At 38.7% G+C, this 27,905-nt stretch overlaps 1 protein-coding gene across 2 annotated transcripts in view; it reads right to left on the bottom strand.

Annotated features, from left to right (window-relative positions):
* The window catches only part of ST6GALNAC3 (ST6 N-acetylgalactosaminide alpha-2,6-sialyltransferase 3), a 574,754-nt gene that overhangs the window by 63,857 nt on the left and 482,992 nt on the right, over positions 1-27,905 (bottom strand). Inside the window, exons 4-5 of one of the 2 annotated variants that reach the window (XM_033113213.1) lie at positions 9,794-9,901; positions 5,628-8,520 (exon numbers count right to left, since the gene is read on the bottom strand). The exons of the other annotated variant lie outside the window; for it this stretch is intronic. Of the exons in view, the coding sequence (XP_032969104.1) occupies positions 8,334-8,520; positions 9,794-9,901 (295 nt within the window). The 3' untranslated portion in view covers positions 5,628-8,333. Of the gene's footprint in view, positions 1-5,627; positions 8,521-9,793; positions 9,902-27,905 lie in introns of those variants that run through there. 2 annotated transcript variants of the gene reach the window in all.

Genomic DNA, 27,905 nt, shown 5'->3' with positions numbered 1-27,905 from the left:
TGATGGCCATCCGATCACAGTTGATGGCCATTTACTACCCGAGCCAGCACCTTTCCACGTGAGGCCCAGAGCCTGGAAACTGCACTCCTGGCTCTGTCCCCACACATAGTTCAACTTTTTCAACTCCAAGGTTCAGGGGTTGTATTGGCTGGTTTCTGAAGCCTTTTAAGCTCCAAAAATCTAGATTACTTACAAAGTCTAGTACTGGCTCCTTCAGTCATTAGATCTATGTGTACTATTAAAATGATGAGGTCTTGCCTTTTAAGAATGCAGTTAAGGGACAGAAAGATGCAAGATATGAAGTAGATAGACAGTGTGCCTGTGAACACATTAAAATTACAACTAAATTATAGAACACTCAACCTGGAGAACCATCTGAAGTCTAGCCAAACAGAAGTGTTATAACTAAAAACATACAGAAGTAGACATATCGAGACTGGTAGCAGGGGCAGAGATGCAGAATGGGCCACTAACCTCTGTGTGGCCACTGAGAATCAGGAAAAAAATCTTGGAGCGAGGGACCCCTGTCCCACACCATATGCTCCAGCCCAGAGTACTGGTGCTAGGAATAGGAGCCCCCTATTCCTACAACATCTGGCTGTGAAAAACAGCGGGGATTCCAACCATCCAGGTGGGATAGAAGGCTGTGGGAAATCGAGCCATCCTCTTAAATAGCCCATGTACAGATTCACTCACTCACAGGCACTCACCTTGGACTCCAGTAGAGGGAGGATGACTGGGGAGGGGGGCTGTCGAAGGTATATGGGGGCAGACTGAGGTGTATGGCTTGTAGCGAGGGCTAGAAGAGACAGTTGGCATTTTCTCTGTGAGGGGTCCTTCTCCTGTGCAGCCAGCAGGTGGGTACCATATTTCCTATGTTGAGATCACCCCCAAAGGCCAAATCTGAATCAGAATTGGGAGTCTGCTGCTCCACCCTGCTGACTCCCTCCCTCCCACCCAACTCCCCCAACACCAGAGGCGCTTACTCCAAGAACAGCCAGCCACGTTTGCATTGCATTCTTTCTTGGATAACTTTTGGAATCTGGCTGATCCCAGGCAGGTAGTGACTGGCCTCAGGGTGCTCTGAGACTTTTGCTGAGTAGTTCCAAGCTCAACACTGGAACCAAACCAGAACTTACACTAACCAGGTGATCACAACTCTTTCCACCCTAGTGATCCCTGAGACCTTGCCTCACCCACTTGCGTACACATGAGGCTCTATCAGCGGCTCAATTTTAAGGGAGCTGAAAGGTGGCAGCAGGCCTTGGGATGTCCTGGCTTTTGGGGGAACTATCCCAGGCCTAGTACTTGGAGCAGATGTGCAGATGTCCCAGGTTTCAAGTGTGGCGTCTCCCACTCACCTCCAGGTTTAACAAAGGCAGTGAACAACTGCAGATCCCTTTGTAGCTCCTACCATGTAGCCTCTGGCCAGTCACAGTCAGTGAGTGACCTGAGCCTGCACCAGAACCTATCCCAAGTAGCCCCAGTTCCAATATACTTTGAGGTTCACTTCAGACCAAAGCAGAGTACCACCCAATTAGCACCATAAGTAGCACACAGTCTCAACAGGCATCAGAGCCCTCTGGGATGAATCCCACTCAGTGGGGTAAGCCCCTTGCATAGCAGCTCATGAGCTATGGATATGGGCAAACTCCACAGCCAATCAGCCTGAGGGTCAATCCCATCCACTGAGGTGCCAATTGCAGTCAAGGCTCAACTATAACAGGAGGGCACAACACAACCCACACAAGGGATACTCTTGGAGCCCCCAGCACAGGTGACCAGGGAGAGTGTCACTGGGCCGCACAGGACACCTACTATATAAGGCCAACCAGCCAAAACTGGGAGATATAGCAGATCTACCTAATGCATAGAAACAAACACAGCAATGCAGCCAAAATGAGGAAACAAAGAAATGCATCCCAAATGAAGAAAAGGAGAAAACACCAAAAAACAAAACAAAACAAAAAAAACCAAAAACAAAATAACAAAAAATGAACCAAAAAACCAACAGAAAAACAAAAACCGAAATGGAGGCAAGCAACCTACCAGAGACAGGGTTCAAAACAATGACTATAAGGATGCTCAAGGATCTCAGTGAGAACTTCAACAAAGAGATAGCAAGCATAAAAAAAGGACATAGGAACCATAAAAAAGAACGAGTCAGAAGTGAAGAGTACAATAACTGAAATGAAGAATACACTAGAAGGACTCACCAGCAGATTAGATGAAGCAGAGGATCAAATAAGCGATTTGGAAGACTAGGTAGCAGAAAACACCCAATGGAACAGCAAAAAGAAAAAAGAATCCAAAAGAAAAAATGAGGATAGTTTAACAGACCTCTGGGACAATATCAGGCCTACCAGTTGCATCATAGCAGTACCAGAAGGAGAAGAGAGAAAGCAAGGGATTGAGCACCTATGTGAAGAAATAATGACTGAAAATTTTCCTAACCTGGTGAAGGAAATGGGCATCTAATTCCAGGAACTGCGGAGTCCCAAACAGGATGAACCCAAACAGGCCCAAACAAAACACATTATAATTAGAAAGGCAAAGGTTAAATACAAAGAGAATCCCAAAAGCAGCAAGAGAAAGTCAACTAATAACTCCAAGGGAGCTCCTGTAGAACTGTCAGCTGATTTCTCAACAAAAACTTTGCAGGCTAGAAGGGATTGGCACAAAATACTCAATGTGATGAAAAGCAGGGACCTAGAAGCAAGACTACTCTCCCCAGCAAGGCTATCATTTAAATTTGAAGGACAGATAAAGAGCTTCCCAGACAAGAAAAAGCTAAAGGAGTTCATCACCACCAAACCATTATTACAGGGAACACTAGAGGAACTTCTTTAAGACAGGGAAAAAAAAGAAAAAAGCAAAGTTATGAATAATAAGATGGCAATAGCTACATATCTATCAACAATTACTTCCAATGTAAATGGATTAAATGCTCCAATCAAAAGACACAGGAGGGCTGAATGGATAAGAAAAGAAAACCCTTACAAATGCTGCCTGCAAAAGACTCAAATCACTTCAGATTGAAAGACACATATAGCCCAAAAGTAAAGGGATGGAAATAGTTATTTCATAAAAATGGAAACAAACAAAAAAAATCTGTGGTAGCAATACTTATACCACACAACATAGACTTTAAAGCAAAGGTTATAACAAGAGACAATGAAGTACCCAGAAATCCCACTTCAGGGTTTTTATCCAAAGAAACCCAAAACGCTACTTCAAGGGTACCTGTGGATATATATGTTCATTGCAGCATTGTTTACAATGGCGAAGATATGGAGGCAGCCTGGGTGTCTGTAGATAGAAGAATGAATAAAGAGGAGGTGGTACATGTATACAATGGAATATTGCTCGGTTAGGGAAGCGAATGGTTTCTCACCATATTCGGCAGCATCGATGGACTTGGAGGGTATTGTACTGAGTGGAGTGTGTCAGACAGAGAAAACCAGATGCAGTGTGATTTTACTTATGTGTGGAATCTAAAGAACAAAATTAACAAACAAAACGCAACAAACTCATAGAGAAAACATTTTGATGGTTGCCAGATGGGATGGGGGTTGGAGGTGTGGGTAATAAAGGGAGAAGGAACTAAGAAGTACAAATTGGTTATTACAAAGTAGTTATGGAAATGTAGGGTATAGCATAAGGAATATAGTCAATAATATTGTAATAACTATGTATGGTGTCAGATGGGTACTAGATTTGTTGGGGCGATAGATGAGAGGGAATTGGGGGGCTGGGTGAAAAAGATGAAGGGATTACGAAGTACAAATTAGTAGTTACAAAGCCACCATGGGGATGTAAAGCATAGGGAATATAGTCAATAATACGGTAATAACTATGTATAGGGCCAGGTGGGTACTGGACTAGCCAGGGGATCACTTCTTAAATTATATAAAAGTCTAACTACTATGTTGTACTCCTGAAATTAATATAAAATAATACAGAATGTCAACCGTAATTGAAAAACTAAAAGAAAAGGGGGGGAAGGTGAAGGGGAATAAGAGGTCCAAATTTCCAGGTGTCCAACAAGTAAGTCACGTGTTGTAATATACAGCATAGGGAATATAGTCAATAATATTGTGATAGCATGGTACGGTGTCAGATGGTTGCTGGACTTACCATGGCAGTCACTTCTCTAAGTATATAAATGTTGAATAACTATATTGTACACCTGAAACTAACATAATATTGTATGTTAGCTATATTTTATTAAAAATCTTAAAGAAATAAAAATAAAAATAAATAAAAACACAGTTAAAGGGAAAGTTGTTTTTCCCCTTACAACCCTAGGACAATAAATCATCTATTGTGCTAAGACATGTCAACAACTGACACTGGCAACATAGTTTCATCTTTGCATTTGACATGCCACATTAAGCCACCCGATAGGTATGTTGTTAAAAAGAAAGAAAGCTACCTTGTTATATTTCTTGCTTACTAAACTTAAACTGAGCTTATAATTAACATCCAATTAACACCACCAAGTGAAGTACTTTATAGTTGTCTTTTTTCTAAAGAAATAATGAGTGATTCTCTTTTGATGGCTTTTTACTTCTGGAAAGGTCAGCAAAGTCCCCCAATTCAGACTTTTGCTCCTATATCAGCTGCTTCATTGAAAATCCTCAAATAGCAATCTACTTATACTATTTTATTTTTTCACAATGGTCACAGTTCTCTAGCGATAAAATAGAAATCATGCAAAAATCTGAGTTTGCTTACGCTAAAAACAGGCTTATTTGAATAGGGGGACCAATTTTCATTCATGTCAGTGTGAATGAAGCTTGATTCAATGTTTTTCAATGTGGCTTCAGCTGAGCTGCAATCGGCAGAGCCTCTGGTACAGACTTCTATACTCACAGGTCTGATCTGTGACAACCGTGGCATCTAATTGTGTTCTCAGTTCTAGATTTAGCAGCTTCTCTAGCTTTATTCTTCTGGCCAGCCATTGAAAATAATTTTATGAATTCTTACCAATGAATTGATTAAATATGGATTTTTGCTTTCTTTTTTCTTTTTTACACCAGGATTCAAAATGTAACCCAACAAATTTCAGATGAAGTCTGAAGTAGGTGTTTTGTGACTCATACACACCAGTGAAAAATATAGGATTGCATGTATGCCTTTACACACACACACACATACACACACACACAAACACACACACAAATGGACTTTATGTACATATAAACAAACGTTCCTCCATGTTGGTTTTTCTTTGACAGGTTTGATAACAATATAAAGACATATATTCTAAAAGGTTTCTTATTCATATTATCATCATAACAATATAAATCATTACTACTTATCACTAGGCTAACTTAGAAAGGATTCAAGCGTTCATTTTAAAACCCTTTTTAAATTCCCTTGCTTTTTTCTAGGATTCTGCGGAATTAAAAATAATATGTATTATTTTTAGCTTGCATGTTTTTATGCTCATCTCAGCAAATTGTGGCCATTTTCCATAGTCCATTTGCCTAGAGACTTGGGTGGTATTGAAATCGTTTTTATTTTTTTACAGATGTTAATTAACTTCTGAGATACAAACACATCAATGATAAGTGAGTTCAGTTAGACTTTCAAGTGTTTTGATGCTGGATGAATTTTCTTTTAGTCCACAAGAATCTGTGGAATTGACTAGAAATTTGCATGACAAAGTACTCTCTTGAATTTCTCCTTTACCCATTATTTTCTCTATCAGTAAATCTTGGATTTCTCCTCAACATGGGAGAAACTAGACTTTGTATTCCACTAGAATTGGGAAGCTGAGGTTAAAGAACAGCAGGAAATGGAAGCAGAGAACATTAAGACTGCGGAGAAAAATAAGTCATGCGATTCTATCAAAATGTTGATTACATGGGAAATCATCCAATTAGATCTTCAAATTGGGAATAATGTGTTTTTTCTTTCCAACTATTAGGGGAAAAGAAGAGACAACAACAATAAAGTGTATAGAGTTGGGGTTCAGTTAAGGAAAAAAGGCAAGGGAGGGGAGGGAAGGGAAAGGAAGCCTTGCTCACCCTTCCAGAAGAAACACTGCCTACTCTACACACACCCATTGCCATAGGTGAGGGAAACAGGACACTGAAAAACTCCCCTTCACCACAGAAAGCACAGTGAGGCAGGAGAGCAAGGAAGTTTTCAAATGTTTCTCATTAGTAAGGTTAAAACAAATGGAGTTGGCCCTCCATTTACCAGAAAACTAAACAAATTATGTCATTCCCTGAAGCATTCTGGTAATCAATGACTCCTTTTTATTTAAAAATGGAACTTTCATATCACAATGGGGGTGGGGGTTGACAGTCTGTATTACAATTTTAACATTTGTACCTGTTTATTTTTCTTGGAGTGGGCATTTCTATCCATCATTAGCTTGAAATAACTAACACACATAGAACTAAAAATCATATAAGGAAACAACAAAAGAATAACAAACAATAACAGTTTCAACAATGGAAGTGGCACTTGGTCATTTTTAAGGATCTGAGTACTAGAGTATCAAAATGGCAGAAGAGAGCAAGAAAGAGGCTTTTGCCCAAGATGGCACATTTTAATTATAACTAATCATGGGACTTAGCATTGGTAAAGACCTGCAAAGTGCTCCTGAGGTGAAATGCATCATTAGTTCTGGCCTCCAAAACATTCTGTAAATTAAGCCTGGCTTTTGTCTTTTGAATCATTTGCAAGGATGTTTTTGGTCTCTCAGCAAATCAACCCTCTGATATTTAATGAGCAATAAATATATGAAGAACAGAATCATCTCAAGACCGGGACAAAAAACTATATTTCTCTGCTCTCATTCCCTCCAATTGTCCCTGCTTCCTCATCTTTTCCACCCAAACAGTCATTCAAAAAAGAAAATTACCTATGTTCTTAGTCTATGGCCAAGACCATCCTTGTGACACTTTTTGCATAATTCTGATATAATATATTGTATTTGGCATTGAAATCAATTGGTTACTAGTCTATATAAATGCTATTCTATAAAAATATTAGCAAGGGAGAACAATATGTCAGAGCAATTGACAAATTATAGATTATCTGCTAAGGAGATGTCAGAATATCTAGGCAATAGACAGTTGGGGTGGTCACGGGCATCTCACGGGACAGCATATGTGAAAGGACTCTAAATGACTGAGCACTTTGGACATTAAGGTCATTATTGTCGTTATTATGATATAACAACTGATACACAGTGGGGAACATAAACCCCACGAAGGCAAAAGCTCTGGTCAGATTTAATATAAGGAATCATTTCCTCTCCATGTCTAACAGTTGGCACTTGGCAATGAAAATGTAATGTGTGGAGAGACACACCTTGGGCCTATAAAATAGAAATTTGAATATACAAATATATATTATGAAGTATGGTAGGATACAAAATGACGTAAAAATATGCTTTGCGTTCCCTGTTCCATGAATTTAAAAAGCATATAATTTTGTGTTGTTGGATGTTGAAGCAAAGTTGGTAAACCCTTTTGGTTATGTTTAAGGAATTTTTTTCACAGTATATGTTATTACAGTGTTGAAATAGTACGTGGTAAATGATCTTCTTAGATAGGATTCAAACAAAAATAACTCAACATTAAAAGGTTATTCTAATAACATGTTTAGTTATATTGTTTAGTGAGACTGGAGTGTTGAGAATGGAAATTCATCAAGATTTGCTACTTGGCCCATTTTAAATTAAGTGTTTGAGATAATCAAGTTATCCTGTAGGTAGGATGTCCATGATATTTAAATTATTAATTAGGAAATGGCTTGAACCTTTAGCTGCAGGAAGTACTGTAGGAAGAGATTCCTTCCTTGCCTTCAGGCTAACTAGTAACTGTGGTAAGATATGTGTACCCCGATAGTATTTCTTAGGTAATCAAACATTCTTCAAGATGGCAGAGCTGCTCAGTTTCAAGAGACCATAGAATATTGACTTAGAATCTTGCCTCATGAGGCCAAATCCCATGGCTTTTGCAAGTTACTCACGATTCAAGAATTCTGGGCAGCTCTCTTGAAGAATAATCTTCTCATTTCTTAGGTCATTGCTGTCATGTGACTGGCCTTCACTTCAATTCCAGTTAAATTATAAAGTGCGATATGTAATGTTGAACCTTCAGGAAGAACATAATGAGCACAACCACCCTCCATGGAATCCCAAGTACAAATTACTGGCAGTCACCATTCATATCTGAGGATGTACAGAAACTTGATCATCATTGTTGTTGCCTTTATCATCATCACCACCTTCATCATAGCATCATTAGTATCGCAGTTGCAGTGTCACGATCATGTCAAGTGGTGTGGCAAGGTCAGAGAAACCAATATCAAGACACTGTCCAGTTTGGGTGTGTAAATGTTATCCTGTGTTTCTTGGCCCATTTAGCAAACACTTTCTTTTCTGTGATAAACCTATGCCCTCCATATGGGGCATGTTCATGAAGAAAATATTCATCACACTCATCTCTTCCTTGTTCATAGTAATGGTAGGGGACTTTTCTATACCCTTCTGTCCTAGAAAAGAAAAAAGGAAAGGAGAGAAAGATTGAGATGAAGAATGAAGCATTCATTGACAAGAATCCATTATGTGCCCAGTAAATACATTTACTTGCAAACCTATGCATGATTCTTGTGCATGGACTCAGTTAAAACTATTTTGTATAAAAGCTTTTAGGAAGATGTAGCAGGTCCTTAGTGCTTTAATAAATCAAATAAAATTTATATGTACTGCCAATTACACTCAAACATATAGCCATCCTTTGAAGGAGGAAATGGTGCATAATGGAAGTAAACTTTGGATAGTCTGATGCTCTTGAAGAGCTTGAAGAAACTTTGTGATATGTGCTTTGTCTGTGCTCTAATATGCTTATACCGTGTTTCCCCCAAAATAAGACCTAGGCGTACAATCAGCTCTAATGCGTCTTTTGGAGCAAAAATTAATATAAGACCGGGTTTTATAGTAAAATAAGACCCGGTCTTATATAATATAATATAATATAATATAATATAATATAATATAATATAATATAATATAAAGACCAGGTCTTATATTAATTTTTGCTCCAAGAGATGCATTAGAGCTGATTGTCCAGCTAGGTCTTATTTTTGGGGAAACACGATAGTTAGGGTAGAAATATTTGATCATGAAGATTGTGGCTTAATTGCCATTTTGACAATATGATTCAAATACTCTCTGGATTATATTGTGCCAATTGTTGGTAGGGAAATGTATTTCACTACCTTGAGGAAGCGTGGAAGGTTTGCTTTATTATCTAATTAGAAACTATCCCACCAGTGGGGATAAATGTGGGTAACGATACCCATTTTAAATAAGGATCTGGCAAATTACTCACTTATTTCCAGGAATTCTTGTTAAGCTATCAGCTTCTCTGAAGCTATAGGACATTTTGTCCTTCATGATCAAATATAACCATTGACTAGATAGCCAAGCCATTAGAGCAGCAGAAATGACAAACTCACTTTGCAAATTAAATAACCACTCAAATTGTTCTGTATTTCTAAGCCACAAGTCCCTGGCCTGTCACTGATTAAGGGGAAAATGTATTTTCTGACATTTGACATTAGCCTGTGGTAAACATTTTTCTTTTTATCACCCCTAAAAGTCATAACTTGATGCACTGACAATAAAATGTCATGTCAGCAAAGAACACCAGGAAATAATTGTTGCTGTATCTGTTTCTCAGATTTATGGTATTAAAATGAATTGTGATATTTTGACAAGATATCAGAATTGGAGATGCATAAAAATAATTTCCTGTGATCTTACTTGCAGTAGGTGTCATTTATCATCCCGTAGACGTGAATGCCATAACAGGCATCCATGGCCAGAATGAAGGTAAACCACCCAGTGCTGAGATAAGAGCCAGACTGGACTCTGTGAGGGGAACAAAAACAACAAACAAAACAGAACAACACAGAAGACATACACAGAGCAACAATAAAGTGTGGTGAGAAACAAGCAGCTTTTTATCAAAAACATAGCACTTGTTATCAGGGAAAAAAAAGCTTTAAGAAACTTGACAATCTGTCAAAGATTCACCCTTATTTTGAGTTATCTCTGAATAATTTATAGGCATGCTCTCATTCTTACTACCTTAAGCCTAGAAGCTATCTTATATGGTAGAGAAGCCATATGGCAAATATCTGAAGTCAAATAATCCTGTCCCTTCAGGTGAAAAATAATTTATCTGATTTTCTGTATGACATAAATTAGTGCTGTATATCAGAAGACAGGTTTTCTAAAAGATGCTTGGAGCCCTGATAGGAACTGAGTGATAACAGTGTTATCTGCTATTCTGGACATCTCACTTTCTCGCAGGTTTGTTGGTCTATGAAAGGATCTGAAAAGTTTTCCTTTGCTGCTTTCCAGGCATGATGAGACAAGACTTTTCCTTTGTAAGGCCCCGCTTATTAATCTTTTCAACATGTTTTTATTGAACACCTACTATATGCCTACCATTATTATAGATACTGGGGATATAGCAGTTATCAAAAACATCCAAAGATTTCGTCTTCATGGGGGCCAGGGAATTGGATTTGGAGACGGCTATATTGTAAAAGTCGGCCACAGAAGGCATTTTCGATCATGGAAGCAAAGATATGACAAAAAGAGGGATGAGGGAATGGGAAAGAGCCATGTGGACCACATTGGGAAAGACAACCTTGTGTGTAGTCCTTTGACCCACTCTTCATCACATAAGAATGGGTTTTGGGCCTGGAACACTTCCTTACTAAATGATAAGGAATTCTCAGAACCTACGCTGGACTTGTGTGGGACTTGTGTGGGAATTTTCTTCCCTGTTTCGTTCTGTTTAAGTATTTGTGTCAAATGGTACCTGGCCAAACTCACTGCTGTATCTGTCCCCCATAAAGAGGGGAGGAACCCTTCATTTTGTGGCAGAGAGTTGCATGCAGGCCAATGGGCCTGCATTAGCTGGTGAGAAGAACCCACAGGCCATGGGGGACCAACGTCCACTCTTAAAATGGATCTTGCTCTGTTTCTTCTCTATGTGAATAAAGTGTTGTTCCATCTACTGTTTGACTGTGTTGTGTTTTCCTTGGCAACTTCAATACTAAGATGCAGTGGGCAGAAGTGTTTGGACTTCTTCTCCTGGTGATATGTCACAGATGCCACTTGCTCAAGAGACAATATGAGAGAAAAGTTTCAAGAAATGAAAACACTAAGGGCAAAATCACAGATATGTAAGTGTGCCTCGTATATTTAATGATGAAATGGGAAAAGTAGTAACTGAAGGGTGAGTGTGACAGATGTAGTTAGATGTAGTGCTGATTGGAGGGGTCTGTCAAGTTCCAATTGGTTCAAGAGAATGTTTGATGAAAAGGCCCGATTTCCATATTTGTCTTTAGCCAAGGTGAGCTAATCCATCCAGAATAGATGCCTATCTCCTGAAATCTCTCCCCATAGGGGCATTTGGGTCACCCGAGATTGTTTGGCATTTATGTAACACCTCTTCTAAAAAAGACTAAATTTAATGCCTTCCATCAAGACTTCTTTGCACATTGGAGCACAGCCAGCTCTTCTCCTATGGACTGCCACTTAGAGACCGATAAGCACTCTCTGGGTACTGCACTCTAGCCAGGAATTGTTCCCCACTGAAGTCCAATACTGTTGATGCAGTTCTCCAGTACCAAGCCATCAATGTGCTATAATTAGACCCTGAATTCTTCAACTCTTTTTTTTTTTTAAAACAGGCATTGCTTAATATCAAATTACTTACAAGATGCAAGCCTTTCAGGAGCAAACCAAACTCACAGTGGGGCTTGATAAACGGATTGTTTAACCTTTATTTTCATTGACTTTGGATGATTTGCAAGGAGAGACAATGCAGTCCACATATGAGGTATGACGAAACAATACAATGAATGTTTAAATGAAAAAAAATATTACAATAAAGGACATATTGCCATTAATCTCTCTCAAAATACTCCCCCTTGCTTCGATCACACTTATCCCATCATTCTTGCCACTTTCTGAAGCAGTTCTGGAAGTCCTCTTTCATGAGTGTCTATAGTTGCGCTGTCATGGCTGCCTCAATGTCCTGAATTATTTTGACTTTGGGGAAAAGCCAGAGTCGCATGAGGCCAAATGTGGTGAATAAGGTGGATGAGGATACACCATAATGTTTTTATGTGACAGAAATTGCCCTATACCAGAAGTGATGTGTGACACGGAGCATTGTCATAATGGAAGATAATTTATGGCACACTTTAAAATACACCTTCTCTCAACCATAGCTCACACGCAGCTGACCGCACTGAACAAGTCGAAACTTGTCACACACTGTTACTAAGGTTCGACATGCTGCTTCCTGTATTGAAGATCCCTGCCTTTCCATTGGATGGCACTGGGCAGCAGCATTCACTGTATCTTTTGATCATAACAGAAAGGCTCCATGTCACCCATCATTTCTGGTATATGGCAATTTTTGTCAAATAAAACATTATGGTGTGTCCTCGTCTACCTTATTCACCGGATCCAGCACCGTGTGACTTCTGGCTCTTCCCCAAAGTCAAAATGACCATGAAAGTAAATGTTTTGAATGGATTCAGGACATCGAGGCAGCCACAACAGTACACCTAAAGACACTCACAGAAGAGGACTTCCAGAACTGCTTCAGAAAGTGGCGAGAACGATGAGATAAGTGTGTTCTAAGTGAGGGGGAGTATTTTAAGGGGGATTAATGGCAATGTATTTTTTACTGTAATAATTTTTTTTTTAAATCTAAACATTCACTGTATTTTTAAAATCACACCTCGTATATGCTTTATCTGTTTGTTGGTCACTGAATTTGAAATGCCACTATGTAAGTACTCTCCTTTGTATCTCCTGGCATGTCTTCTACATGGAAAATGTTCCAGAAACAAGATCACAATGAGTTACGTGCACTTTCCTCTGTAATAGGAATAGTAGTAGCAGCATAAGGTAGGACTGGATGCCAAATGGGTGGGAAGCTGAAATACACTAAAGGGCAACTTTGCTTATTACACAGCTGAACCTGCATTCAACCCTGCGTTCCGGAATCTGAGGAGCAGCAGCAATGACGGGAACTGCTTACAGCATCATCTGCTTCAAGCACCATTTCCTTATTTGAAAATTGGGAGCGATCAGAAAAGGCAAGAGTCTTGACAAAAAGCTCCCAAACTGAACCTAGAAACTTGTTTGTGTACTGAATTTTTCTGATTATTATTCCTACTGAATTGTAACCCACTTCCCCCCTCTGCTTGACTTCCAATACTATTTTTTCTACCTTTCTATTTTCTCTATACTTCTTCATCACTAGATTGACCAAGCACTCATAGGGATCACTAAAAACTATAGCATTGGTTTGTACATTATTAGAAATCCAGGTTTCACTTATTCACCCATTTATTTATTTTTTTCAACAAGCATTTATTGGGATCTTATTCTGTGCCACTGACTAGGCTAGAAGCTGGTAATGAATATTTTCTTAAAGAGCATGGTCTAGTGCGGGAGGCACACCTGTTAAACAAGTAATCACAATATAGTACAACGAAACACAAGTCCATGTGTTTCTAAGTCAGTACCGAGTGCAGTGCAGAATCAAGGGTAAGGACACCTGGTTTCATATTCCAGCTCTGCCATTACCTCAATGTGAGGCTTTGGACAACTTACTCATCCTCTTTGGATCATCTCCGTTTCTTTGTCTCGAAGTAAGGAGGTTGAACTAGGTCATATCTAAGGTTTCTTCAGATTTTGAAATCAAATGATTCTGTGATTGTTACCCTCAATAATCCATCTGTTTTAACCTTTAACCATTCGACAGTACCATGCTCCAAGCATGTTAGATGTGTTATTAAAAAACACACGAATCAGTCACATCACATCTAAAGCCCACTTGTATGATGTGCATGCCACTAATATCTGGAATGAGCATTTTTATATATAGTTTTTACCTTGCAATGGCTATAGTCACTAAATTGTTGGAGGGAGAAGCTCTGTGTTTCCCTCCTTCACACTTCTGCTCATGGAAGGTGCTAAAATGGTAATCCAACACCAATGACACAACGGAACCAAAGTTTTAGGATAAAGCTTACTTTGAGCGTGAGAAAAAAATAAGTCTAAATTAGATAAAATTAGTTTTCTTCTTATGTGTTTTCTAGGAGTCAGTCTGTCCATGGAGTTGTTAAGGATCAAGATAACATTATAGCTCCAAGACAAAAAGGGGATCGTTTATGCAACGTATGGACCATGACTCTGAAAACGAGCTCTCCTGGCTCATTCTGGTCCACGACAGATAGTCATTTCTGAGAGTTCAACAGCAAGCTTTCAGAGCAAACCCTCAAATGATAAATATAGTTATCCAAGGGGTTCCTATGTATATCTATCTTCTTTTTACCAGAGGAAAAGAGGGTCAGGAATTTCAGAGTTTGGCATCTGGTCAAGGATCTTTCCATCTCACCACATAAAAACAAAACAAACAAACAAAAGAACCGCACATATTTCTGATACTTGATTACATGTGAGCCTAACCTAATTTATGTTGTTTCTGGGTAGACAGATCATAATAATTAGCCCAAAAGCTCTTCAGGCAAGCTGTGTTGCATGCGATTCAGCCTGGGGAGGCTCATACTGCCCAAGTGCCCTGTCCTACAAACAGCACTTAATTAGACAGTTGCATTTTTCTTTCCCTAGTGCCTCTGATATATTTGGGACGTGAAATCATGTGAGGTTTTCTACCCACAGTACATGCTGGGGCTAGTAAAGTGGTTTCTTCTGAAATTATTTGGAGCAAATATCCATGTAATGATGGTTGCGGTGGAATAATGGTAACTATTAGATTAATCCAGGAATTCTTCCAAATAAATGCCCTGGTGATCTGGGTTCCTCAGGGAATTCACTGGCCTGGATGTTGCTGGCTCTGGGAATTCTTGTAGATGCACCATTCTCAAACTCTCCTGTGGGGTGGGCATACTAGAAATTATACACAAGTAGACCTTTTGAGGTTCAATAAAAACAACAACAAAAAGACTTGGGCTCCTGTACGTGAAATTGTTTATGCTTTTTAGCTTGAAGAGACCAAGTGATAACTATTAGATGCCTTAAAAAATTCCAAAAGGGTCTCCTCTGGGGCCAAATATTGTCTAGCAATTTGTCACTCATGCATGCGGCACTAACTATGTACCAGCTGGCCATCAGCCATGGCATTTTTTCTACCTTCCACATTTGGGGATCGATAAAAACAATTATTGTCACCTACAAATAAACAATCAAGAGTCCCATGGGGATGATAAGAAAATTTAAGTCCTTAATTCGGTACAATAGAAAAGCTTAAATTAATGCAGCAGAATAATGAGCCATGCAGTTGAAAATAAAGGCAGGAGTGTAAGAGAAGCTATCAATCATTTATTTCCACCGGCCAAGTTTTGCATCCCACTGCTCCTCGGTAATCAAGATACTTACCGCTTGGAAACTACTTAAATTTACTTGCTCATCTCTTGGAAAAATGATGCTGTCAACACCTTGATGTAGCACATGCTTGAAGGCATATCATTTAAAATATACTCTTTCATCCAGTTGATTACCAATAAAATATAAGCTACCTTGCCCCTTGATGTATATACCCCTGTTCCTTGGTGCCTAAAGGCCATGACATGTCCACAGAGATTCACTCTCTGGCAAGCTGTCCTTATTTATACCAATTTCAACATTTCTGGCTATCAGCACCCTTCATTTGCCTGCATCCTTGCTTCTGAGCATGCTCTGCCATCTTCTCATTTCTGGAAACATACTGTGAAGCATATTTCTCCTATTTCCTGGGAAGCAGAAATTTCTACAAGTGACATTTCGCTTTTGGATAATTTCAGAGGAGGAATGAGGATGATTATTCTTCAAAAGAAACCTGAATTACATTGAATTTACTATCTATCTATTCACAGGATGCTGTGCAAATTATTGAACACCATTAACTCAATGACCTGGGTTCAGAACTCAAGAAGCTTACACTTTGATAGGCAAAATAATAGCATTTTCTCTATATCAGGGTTTCTCAATCTCGGCACTACTGACACTTCAGATGAGATAATCTTTGTCCTGGGGGCGGGGGGCTGTTCTATGCAGTAAGTTCCCTTTCACATTTCTCCAGATTCCCTTGTTCCAAGCTCACCTGTTCCCTAAGAGGGCAGTAGATTTCTTGATACCCCAGTGCCTACTCTTGGCTTAGGGTAGTTTGCCTTGATGAAGTCCCTAACCCTAAAAATGCAGGTTCTCCTTATCTACATTTTTCACTCTACCCACTCACTCTCCCACTGGCTTTCCTGATCCAGTCAAGTATCTTGCTTCTTTCTCCTTTACAAGTCTATATGAAGCCATTCAGGTTTGGCCAATACTGAATCATTAACATATATTTTAACACAACCCTAGGAATCAACAAGTTTACTTGGCCTAAAATCAAAGGGCAAGTCCTGGCCTGAAATGAAAAAAGATAAAAAAAAAAAAAGGTGTCAGGTGGGAATAAGAATGAGGAGTCTAGTAGCCTTCGTCTCTATGAGTGTCTCCTCTTCATGGAATTGTTCCTTTGGATCAAACTTTGCAGACTAATTCTACTGTCTCTTCCTCATTTCTCCCATGAATGGATGAAAACAAGGCCGGGAGCACTTTGAGCTAACATTTCAAAGGCATGATAACCACTTATCAAAGTCCAAAGGGAATGAAGACCTTCCCAATAATGGAAGTTTATTGGCCAGCACAATATTGGCAGCACTTTCTGAAATCTGCTATACTTAGGAGTAAAAGGGAATTAAAAAAAATAAAAGATAATCAATGTTTCATGTCATCAATATACTCTACTGGCAGGATAAATAAAAATAGCAAAGTAAGTTCCACATACCCTCCTAAGGAAGAAGGGAATACATGACAGAATACAGATTATTCAATTAAAAACATTTGTTCCCCATTTTTTTCCAAAAGCACATGGATAATGAAAGAATACATTTAAACAAAGAGACTGGGTAAGAAACAGCTGATGATTATCAGGAGCATCTTGGGATTCAATCTAATATTGTGAACCAGTCTAATGGAAACAAAGCTCAAAGTGTGGAAACAATTTCAGCTGTCCCCAAGTCATATATTTTTGTATATGATTTGATTGTTGGGAGCTATGGAAATACTCTGGAGTTTTGCCCATTATATTAGCACTGTATATTTGTACTATCTATCAATAGGACATGACCAGCAAATCTTTAGGCAAAAACAGCTTTCTGCAAATCAGGCAGCGTGATTCTCCATCTTGGCCTGAATCATTTGAAAATGGACGTAAAGTTTTTAAATGGATCAAAACATCATACCGTAGATGGTGCTTCTTAAAAGGCTGTGCTATAATAAATGAAAGGGATCCAGGCCTGGAACATAACAATAAAATAGACCATGGATAAGTGGAGAAAGCAGTAAATCTTAGCAGAAGACTGTATTATCATCCCAAGCAGCTAATGAGAAATGCCTGCCCTAATCAGTAGGCTCTTGGACTGTGAATATAACAAATAGTTTTCCTGCCATAGAATCAACAGGATTCCGACTAGTGATGAATGCAATGAAATCGTACATAAGGAGCATGACTGTGTTCTTTTCAAAATGTACATTTAAAAGTAAAATGCTACAGCTCCCAAAGGTATGATTTATGGCTGCTGTAGAAAGAGAAGATACCAGTCACAAAAATTACTTTGTTCATTCATCTCAGAAATTAAAAGGTTATTTCACTCTTGCCCTTGGGCTTTGAAGTCCCTTCAATTGGAAATGTTGATTTCTGAGATTTTATTCACTTTCTTAAATGAACAATGTAACCTCAGGAATGGCAGGGATGCATGAGAGGGAGGTCTTTGGACCACGTCATTGAGGCAGAACGCGTTCCTTAACCATCCAGTATTGACGGACTTGTACCCTCTCCAAATTCATATGTTTAAGCCCTTAATCCCCACTGTGAGGGTGATCAGAGATGGGGTCTTTGGAAGGTACTTAGCTTTATGTGATGTCATGAGAGTGGGGTCCTCATGAAGGGATTAGCGATCTTCTAAGAAGAGAAAGAGATACTAGAGCTCTCTCTTCCCACCATGTGAGGACACAGCGAGAAGTCAACAAGCCAAGGAAGAGAGTTCTCACTAGAAACCAACCACACTGGCACCCTGATCCCAGACTTCCAGCTTCCAGAATTGTGAGAAACAAATATATGTTATTAAGCCACCCAGTCTATGGTATTTTGTTACGGCAGCCTGAACAGACTAAGACGATGGTTGTCTTTCAAGGCCCTCCGCCCATAAACCTAAACTTTCTTCTGTGTTTTCTAGAACTTCTCTTCCTGAACTCTCTCAGTTAGTGATGTGGGTCCATTTGCTGCTCCTTAAACAAATCTTGTGCATGTCAGCCTCTGTCTTTTGTACTCTCTTGTGTAGACTTTTCATCGTATGGAAGTGCTTTCCCCCATATCCTCTCCAGTTTCTAATCTTATTAAGCTTCCATTTTGTTTCCTCTCATTCATTTAAGAAAAGGTTATTGAGTGCCCTGTAAGTCTGAGGCCCTGTGTTAGGTACTGGAAATACCAAGTTGCTCTTGATCGCAACTCAGGTTCATGTAGGGAACACAGACTCAGTAACTGCTTTCAGAAATAGGACTATAAAGGAGGTAATTCCCCTGCAAATGTTACGGGAATACTGAGGAAAGAGCAACAGGCACCGCTGGAGGGAACTGGGGAAGGTAATTCCTTCCCCAATAGGCAGTAAGAGTTGAGCTGTGGATTAAGGCTAAAGAAAAACAACAGGCAGAAAGAGGAGGAGTAGAGCAATGCAGGCAGAGGGAATGGCTATGCAGTTGTACTGAAGTATAAAAATAATAGGAATACAGAATAGTTCTGGTCTGCTCTCTAATCTGAAATGAACCTCAAAGCATCATCATTGTTTATTTCCATAACAGATTATGGGTTAGTTAGAGACAGGATGCATACGTAACACTGATTTATTTTCCTTCCGTACATTATGTTTTGAAATATTAGAGATATCTTGATGTTCTATGTAGCTAGTTTTTTTAGATGATGGGAATTTATGGATCTGGAGAAGAATATGGAGGGGAAAATTGGCAGAATTATGTTTTTATTTCTCATTAAATTCCTCATTAATTCAAAGCTGAGCAAAATATACACAAATATGACGAAGAATAAAAACAATTGAAAAATGTGTGATGCTAATGGATGCACCGAATAGTGTTCATCTGTGTTGTAAAGGACGTTGTAAGTCATGAGCAAACTCATCCAATTTCCATTACCACCAAGCCAGCTTCCTCAACACATACCTGGAGGCTCTCAACCTGTTCTATTTAAAAGGGAAACAGTTTCTACAAAACCATGCAATTTACTGAGTTTTTTGTTTAATGGAAACGAAAATGGATACCATTGCTGCTTTCAAGGCGTGAACCCTTTGAAATACCTTTCAGGTCTGGAAACGCTGAGCTAAATGACCTCTAAAGCAACATCTCCTCTACCTTATGGAGTTTCCAGAAGGAATGACACTATATCCCTTAACACCCAGTGCCTACCCTAAGTAATTCTGTCGTCTTGCCTGGGTCTCTATTTTGTTTTGTTTTTTTACATGGCCCATAATTCTGAAGACATAAGGTATTATGGACAACCTGTGTGGGTTTTAGTTTCAGACTGTTCGAGCTACCATAGACGCCCTTGTCTTAATGGCCATAAATTTTTCTTTCAACTCTCCTGTGCTAGATTGTATTCTTCGTTGCCTAGCATCACATGGCTTGCTCATGGGTGCAGCAACTTTCCTGCCTCATTGATTCTGAGCTTGGCCAAGTAACTTGCTTCAACTGCTAGAACTGAATCAGTAGGAGTGACTATTCTAACAGCTCCCAGTAGAAACTTTAAGAAGCATCACTTCTCCCCTCCATCATGAGAACAACACATCCCAGGTAGGGGGTGCTCCTTCAGCCTGGGTCCTGGGATGAGGAAACCCATGCAGCAGATATGAGTACAAAGCGGAGCCAGTCCAGGTAAGCATAGCACAGCTACAGCTGATCACAGACCTGCAAGTAGGAAATAATGTTCCTGTAAGCCATTGCATTTTGGGGTTGTTAGATTGCAAAAAGTTCAGTAAATAAATTTTTTTTTGATTAATAATAACTGCTATTATTTATGGAGCATTTATATGTACTAGATATTGTGCCAAGAGCTATGCTTGGCATATCTCATACAATCCTCACAACAACTTCATCCTATGAGGAGGATTATACAAATGAAGGTACACAGAGGTATAAAGAACTTGTCCAAGGACAGTCTGCCATCAGAGAACTCAAGTTCTTAACTAAGTTCTTTCTCGGTCATCATCATTCTCAGTATTGTCCAAAGCACCACATGTCTGATAGAGCTGCCATCAATGACCTCGATTTTTCTCCTGGTTCTGTCTAGGAAACTTTAACTTTCTAGGAAATTTTCTTTTGGGGCCACTTTTTTTTTTTTTTTTTGATGGCAGAATAAGAGGATCGGCCTAGGTAGGTTTAGGATCTTTCATCACCAAAGTTCTGTGATTGCAGTTACAGTAACATAGTCCATGTTAAAGAGATTATAAATGTACAGCTGTACTTTTAGCACAGACTTAACTATCACGATTTTATATAGTTAACATTTATAACTTCACGACTCAAAACGCTTTGTAGAATTTCAGCCAAAGTATGTTAAAATAATAGTTTTATGTCACTGATATGGACATATGCATTGACTTTAAAAGACAGAGGATAAGGTCTGAAATAAAGATCAAGTCCCTGGATCCACTCCGTTCCCCAGGCACGGCTTTCTTACAGCCCTTGGGTTCTATAACCTTTTAATATATTCTCCTCTTTGGCTTATGTTAGCTGAAGGAGGTGTTTGTTCCTTGCAACCAAAGATTTGAAGTTGTATTGGTTGACCTCTCAGATCTCTCCCAAGAAAATGAGTCTATTAAATACTCCAGGTATTTAAGGACTTTGCTTCTCACTAATCTTTAACTCTTATTAACTAACAATCACTGCTTGATCTGATCCTAGTTTTATACATAGGCTTTTAGAAGTTGCTTCTTTCTAACTCACCCTTCAAGTTATCTTGAAATCATGTCCTTCCTAAATTGAAGTGGACCTAAGTATTCTGAATGCTAATCACCTTTCTTTACCTAAGGCATAGGTGCTTGTTCCCCAGCTAACCTGATAAAGGTAATTAATGGAAAGTTTTGGCTTTCTCTCCCAGTTCTCTTATCAGCTATTCCCTCTCCATATACTTTCTTTAAGACTGAAGAAAAGAAAAAAAAAGAAAAAAAGAAACAAGGAAAGATTGTAATCAGGTGGGAGTATATCTAAGTAGATAAGACTTTTTCCTGACACTTTACCTTTTTAAGAAGAGACATGAAATGACTCATATTTCCATAACTTTTTGACTTAATTGAAACTTGAGTTAAACCAAGTTCTTTTCCTTTAGAAATAGTTCTAGCACAGAATCAGAATCAAACTTGCCTCTGACAAAAAGTGCTTCTTGAGCCTGTTTCTATTTTACAATGAAAATTTACATTTAAAAGTAACTCTTAAACAAGTAAGTGTTAACAAGGTTTTAAGACACAGATTTATGATGGTTTCACCTCACTGAAGGAGATTGGGTATCCAAGCTTGTTGCTAAGATCTCTAGTACTACTGGGATCATCATTAAACCAGCCTCAGCCAGAACCTGAGCAATCAACCTTGCAGAAAAATAAAATCAACAACAACAACAACAAAACACAAAGTAGCTCTGACCTTCTTCTGGTTAAGAAAGACTAATTTTGCTGTCACTTCTTACCTATTGAAATCTATTATTGCTTTTCTGAGTTACATGGCTCAATAAGTTCAGAAATAAATTATTTTGGGGAGGATATTTATTTTTAATAGGAAAAGTAAAGCTATACCCCCATTTCCCACATCTATTAAAATTATTTTGTCTGGCTTACTAAAAAAGGATAATTCAATTAGAAAAGATCAAATGCAACAACTGACGTAAGGGTCTTCAGGCACTGAGAATTTTAGTCTCAAACTTAGAGGAGGCTTATTTGTTATTTTTCCAATAGGTTGACATTCATTGACTACTTTATGCATGATGACTTTGCTAAATGATAGGCTATCATCTCTGTAGGCATCAAAGCAGTCACTGATCTAGTTCCTCTTCTCCCACCCCAGCAAAATTCCTAAAAGAGGAGTCTGTCGGCTTCAGCAGAACACCTGAAGTTGGATGACCTGGTGATGGAATCTTCCTTGAAACAATCATAACTAATGGGGTCTCATATTAAACAAGCTGTTTGCCCACTAGTGTGGAATGTTATTCCAATTTATTTTTGCCCAGAGAGAAAACTCCATTTTTCTCTCTATTCTTGAGATTGCATGGGGTTTGAGAGATGAAAATTCTTCCCTTGAAGTCTGTCCAGATTTTCCAATTGAAATAGGTTCTTTGCTTAGTGAAGTGAAGAATTTCTTTCATGGAGGTGGTGTCTTTCTCATAGCATTGCTACACAGCGCAGCTGGAAATCTATGGGAAAAGGACCTATGTGTTTGTTGCGTACAGTAAATCTGGACCTGGAAAGAAGTCCTTCTGTGCACACCCTCCCCATACCAGCAATTCTCCTGTCCCAGAACCACCAGAAACTAGTACAATGAGGGCACCTCTTCCTCTTTTAGCAATAATTTATTCTGCCTGCATCAAGAAAAAAAAATCAGATATTCAAAAATGTAAAGAAGGGAGATTAATTCCAGCACTTTAATTTAAGGATCATTTCTCTGATCAGATAGAAGATAATGGCCATGATTCCTTTCTTCCAATCAGAAGAGTTACCTTCTTTGGTGTGTGTGCTCCATACGTGCTTTATTTGCTTAATCTCAAAATGTCTATTACGGATAATTCTTAGACCACACAGCAGCAATAAAAAATGAAGGCTCCCCAAACACCAAGCAACTCTTCGACCCCCACCTTTGCCTGCTCTGTCTCCTGGTGCCCTGCTATCTCACAGGGGACTCTGTTGGGGACAAGTGTATGGAGATGCTCTCAGTGGCCTTGAAGGCAGAGGGTGACAAGGCCTGAGCTAGGAATGGTTTATTAAGTTTTGCACCTGCCGCAGAAGAGATAACTTTTATGTGTCTTTGGAATTCTTCAAGCCCAGCAATTTTGTTGAACCAGAGTAGTCAAAATGCCATAAAGAGGGAACTAGAACACAGAGCTAAAGCAATATATCCTGGAAAATGCGAGGAGGAGATATAGAATAGAATTTAGGAAATGTCTTTTATTTGACAACATCTGATTGAAATGTGAGAATGTTCTTATCTCCACAGATTTTCCTACATTGCAACAGTCACAGAATATCAGAAATCTCCACACCAAGCTATAAAAATGAGAAGGACACAGGAAAAGAGTTAAGGAGATCCTCCACCCAGCATATTTGCTCTCACCAGTTGGTGATAACACTTTATGCCCATATTTCTGACTAAGGGGGCTGCAAAGAAGTGACTGGAAGAGCTACTGAACTCTGAAAGTTGTTGGATAGCAACAGCAGAATTACTCCTGTTTGGGGAGCCCACTTATTGGATTCTCTCTATTCTTCTTCCTTTCCCCTTACATCGGCTTGGTCTTAAGTGTCCATAATCATGCCAAGAGGATGAAGAAAACTACATATTTGCTTTTTGTAGAGACATAAAATTCTGTGAAAGCTTCACACCAAAATAAGAAAGTAAGCTGAAGGTAGCTGCCTCAGGAACTGGACAAGGGGAACTGGTGTGTGATGCTGACCAGTTGGGTTCTTACCGGCTTCCTCCCCATCACTGCAGCACCCTTGTGCTCCTAGACCTGAATATTCCAGACTCCTCTACGATTTTTCCACTCCAGAAAAACCCTTTACTGTCATCAGAGCCCAAAATCTCTTAAATGTCTCGAGTCCACAATCCAATTCCTTCTCCCAGGGGCATTCTTTCTTCTTCTTTTAGCCGCCAATGTCACAATACACTGGCCCGCCTCCAACCGCTGGAGCCCTGGCCTCCACTTTCCTGTCATAGCCCTGATCCCACTCTCCCAAGAGGCATTGTTTCCACTCCTCTCCTTCCTTTCCTAAGCTCCATTTCCCACCACTGCTACTGAAAATGGGATCTGATTTTATTGTCTTGGGGGTACAGTTTGGGTATTAATATTTATTAAAAAAAATTTCCTAGTTGACTATACTGTAATGTGTGCAACCAGGGTTGAAAATCAGTAGTTAGGCTTCAGGATTCTATTAGAAGTTGTGTTCTACTTCATTATGAATTAAATTAGTTTTTGAGGATTGGCTTGAGAATCTAACCACTATGAATTTTTTTTGCTTTAGGAAAATGTGTCCCAATTTATAAATAGCTGACTTGCAAACTGGAAATTTGCCGGTGAAGGGATGCTGGTTGGCAAAGAAGTCCCATCTTAGGTAACTATGTCTAGCACATAGTAGGCACTCAATTTGTCCAACTTAGTTGAATAATTTTTGGAATGTAGGCTGTTCCTAAGTAGGAAATTGCCAACATTTTTCATCAAGGAATTTTAAACTGTTTGCCAACGTTTTCTAATTGATTCTGTGACAGAGAGACTTACTGATATGTCTAGGTAGACCACATGTCAAGGATACAACCCAACTCACCACTCAAAATTCAGTAAGCCTCACATACACCCATTGTAGCCATTTACCTCCAGAATCAGGTCACCCCTTGCCTTATTGAGCTATTAATACCATGTATAAGTTAAAGGTATACAATGTGATTAGATATACATATATATTGCAAAATGATTGTCACAGTAAAGTTAGTTAACATCTCCATCCCTTCACATTATTACAGTTAGTGTGTATGTGTGTGCTGATAACATTTAAGACTGACTCTCTTAAAACTCCGCAAGTATATAATGCAGTATTGTTAATATAGTCACCATGTTGTGCATTAGATCCCCAGAACTTATTTATCTTACAGCTGGGAAAGAATTAGGTTTTAAACTCCCTTTTTTCAGTCAGTTGACCATAGCTCAGCCAGAATTCTGATTTTATCTATGAAGATTGAAATATGCTCTGTATTTTTTATAAATAACAAATAGTAGCAAAGGGCTGGCAGCAGACGATGTGCCAAAGAAAAGGGAATAAACAAAGATGGGGCTTCAAAACATGGGAAAAATATGTTTTTGTAATTTATTATATCCACAATAGCTATATCAACTTCAAGAGGAGTATTCACGGTTAAGTCTCTGAAACCATGAGGTGAAATATCATTTTAGCTAAATTAATTTTAGTATTTTGAATTTCACGGCAAAGCAAACTCTCAGAAAATTGAGTGCCATTTGTACCTTTCTAAAGTTATAAAGCACATACTTAATTGGATCTCATGGCAATTAATGTCTTAGGTCATTCTACAAACACAAGCAAACCTTTTTCCTCCCTAGTTTCCAGTTTCAAAATCAACAAAAACCAGAAAGTACAAGTTGCATAGCAGCCTCTTACAGGAAAATTTCCCTTGTCTTCCTGTCAGCACAAAGCTCTTTCAATTATGTCCAGTCTCAGAAGTGCCATTTTATTTATCAGATGGCCACTTTCCAGTTTTTAAATGGTTTTGGACCTGTCGCTTTGTGCACCCCTGACTCACAAGAGCCTTGCCATTCACCTTGGGCTGGGCTGTAGCAATCCTACACGACTAGCATGCTGTCGACAAGGCTGCTGTACATATTCAGGATGGTGCTTGGTCCATGCGTTAGTGAGAAGGCTTTGTACAACCCAAGCTTGCAAATTGCAAAGCCAAGCTGCTGATGTGTACCTGGTTAGAAGAACAACTACGTGCTCACAACTGTGGTGTGGTGAATACTGTTTCCTTCCAGTCACGGTTTAGGAATTCAAGGCAGCCAAGGCCTATGTTACAGAGTAGGAGTCTCCAGCTCCTAAATTATTTTATTTTATTAACATTTTTTGGATGGCGGCACCATCATTCTCCAGGATATGTGTGTCATCCTTGACCTTGTTCTCTTCCTCACCCTTCATGTCCCGTTAGTTACTGAGTTGTGTTAGTTCTTTCTTCATGTTGTCTCTGATGTTTCATTCTTTGCATCCCACTACTACTTAAAAAACCCGGGAAATAGGATGGCTTCAGCGTAGGCCTCAGATTAGTATACCTACCCAGTGTGGTACCTCTGTGAAATCTACATTCACCTTTAACAAAAGGTGATGAAGTGGTGGCTGAGTTGGTAGCAACGGTGACAGGAACTCAGCCCCGGACAGCCAGCATCAACACCCAAGATGTCCCTTCACAATCTTGGCTTGTTCTTTAACATATAGGAAGTAGGGAAGGGGGTACATTTTTTTAAAAAAGAAAAATACTCAAGTATTGCTATGGAGAAAGATATGTTTTCCCATCTCCCTAACCAATATTTTTCTCTAGTCACAGGTGACTTTATTGTGGAAACAGCCCCTATGTATTTCCCAGTGAGGTGTTGGAACTGAAAAAGCGCAAGCTAGGTTAGACACAAAATCAATAGTTTTTGATTCAGTCTGAGCGTTTCACTGTGGCACTTCCCCTCATCATCTCTTTCAAGAATGCAGTGTAACAGAAAATCAGATTTTTCTCTAATCACGGTAAGGAATAATTCTTAGCTTTGTTAGAATCAAAGAGTTTCAAAGAACTCTCTGTTGGTTAAAATATTACAGCCATTCAAATCCTGATTTCAGATTACAACATACCACCAAAATCTTCTTTTGATTATTTTTTCCATTGTATGTCACTGTAGAAGCAGGAGTATTTAATAAGCATGTTAAACATAGGTCTGGCACTATTAAGTCAAAGGAAATTTGGGTGGATGAATGGATGAATTAGTTCCTCCCAACAATTCACCTAGACAAACATGCTTCTTTGAAGAGAGGGGTAGAATATGGTAGGGAGGGAACCATTTTTCTATTGATAGCTGTTATTTTCCCTAACATACATGTTTCCTTTTTGGCATTCATCACATTACAGAGAATAACCCAGGGACTTGTAATCTTAGCAGTTTCTTTGTATCTTTAAAGAAATACATCAGGATTTGGTTAAAGAACAGTATCATGTGCAATTTGTATTTCAGACAAAGGCACATTATTTTTGTTTGTAGGCTACCCAGCATGTGAATTCATGCTACAGATAGAAAAAACTGGTAATTTATTAGCTTATTTAGAAAAAAAAATATTTTGAACATTAAGTTCCCTTTAATATGTTGCACTATCTGAGACCCTTATTACAAGTTGAGAATATTGGGATAAAGGGAGAGGAAATTTAAAGTTTCAACGTTAAGAAATACATGAACTAAAGAAGGATAAAAAAATATTTAGCACCTAAAGAGTTATTACATATATTATATACGCATGTATTATATTATATATATATTATATATGGCATAGATTATATATATTATATCATATATTATATAATATATAATTATATAAATTATGTAAAAATATAAATGATAGAAATCATAATTATAAAATATTTTATATAATATAATATATGTATATAATATATGTAATATATATATTTAAAAACCTTGACAAAAAGGATTTATTTTTCTCCATTTAATTTATGCCCCATGTTTTAGGAGCACATCAATTGCAAAAATCGGGGGAAGGCAGCACATGCACTTATGCGAATACACCAAGTACAGCAAAGAGCCTGCTATGATCCTGGACCTGCACAGCTAAGGTATTTTGCTGTTTTAATGTTGCGTAATCCCTGTATTAGAAAAGAAAGCATATAAACATCTTTGTTTGTGTTTATGCCCAAGTCCTTAGAAGATCCGTGAAATATTTTGTGTACAATAAAATGACAATTCTCTGAATAAAGAGTTTTG

Source organism: Rhinolophus ferrumequinum, chromosome 9 (genome assembly GCF_004115265.2).
Source record: "Rhinolophus ferrumequinum isolate MPI-CBG mRhiFer1 chromosome 9, mRhiFer1_v1.p, whole genome shotgun sequence".
NCBI lineage: Eukaryota > Metazoa > Chordata > Mammalia > Chiroptera > Rhinolophidae > Rhinolophus > Rhinolophus ferrumequinum.
This window is presented reverse-complemented; position numbering and strand designations above follow the sequence as displayed.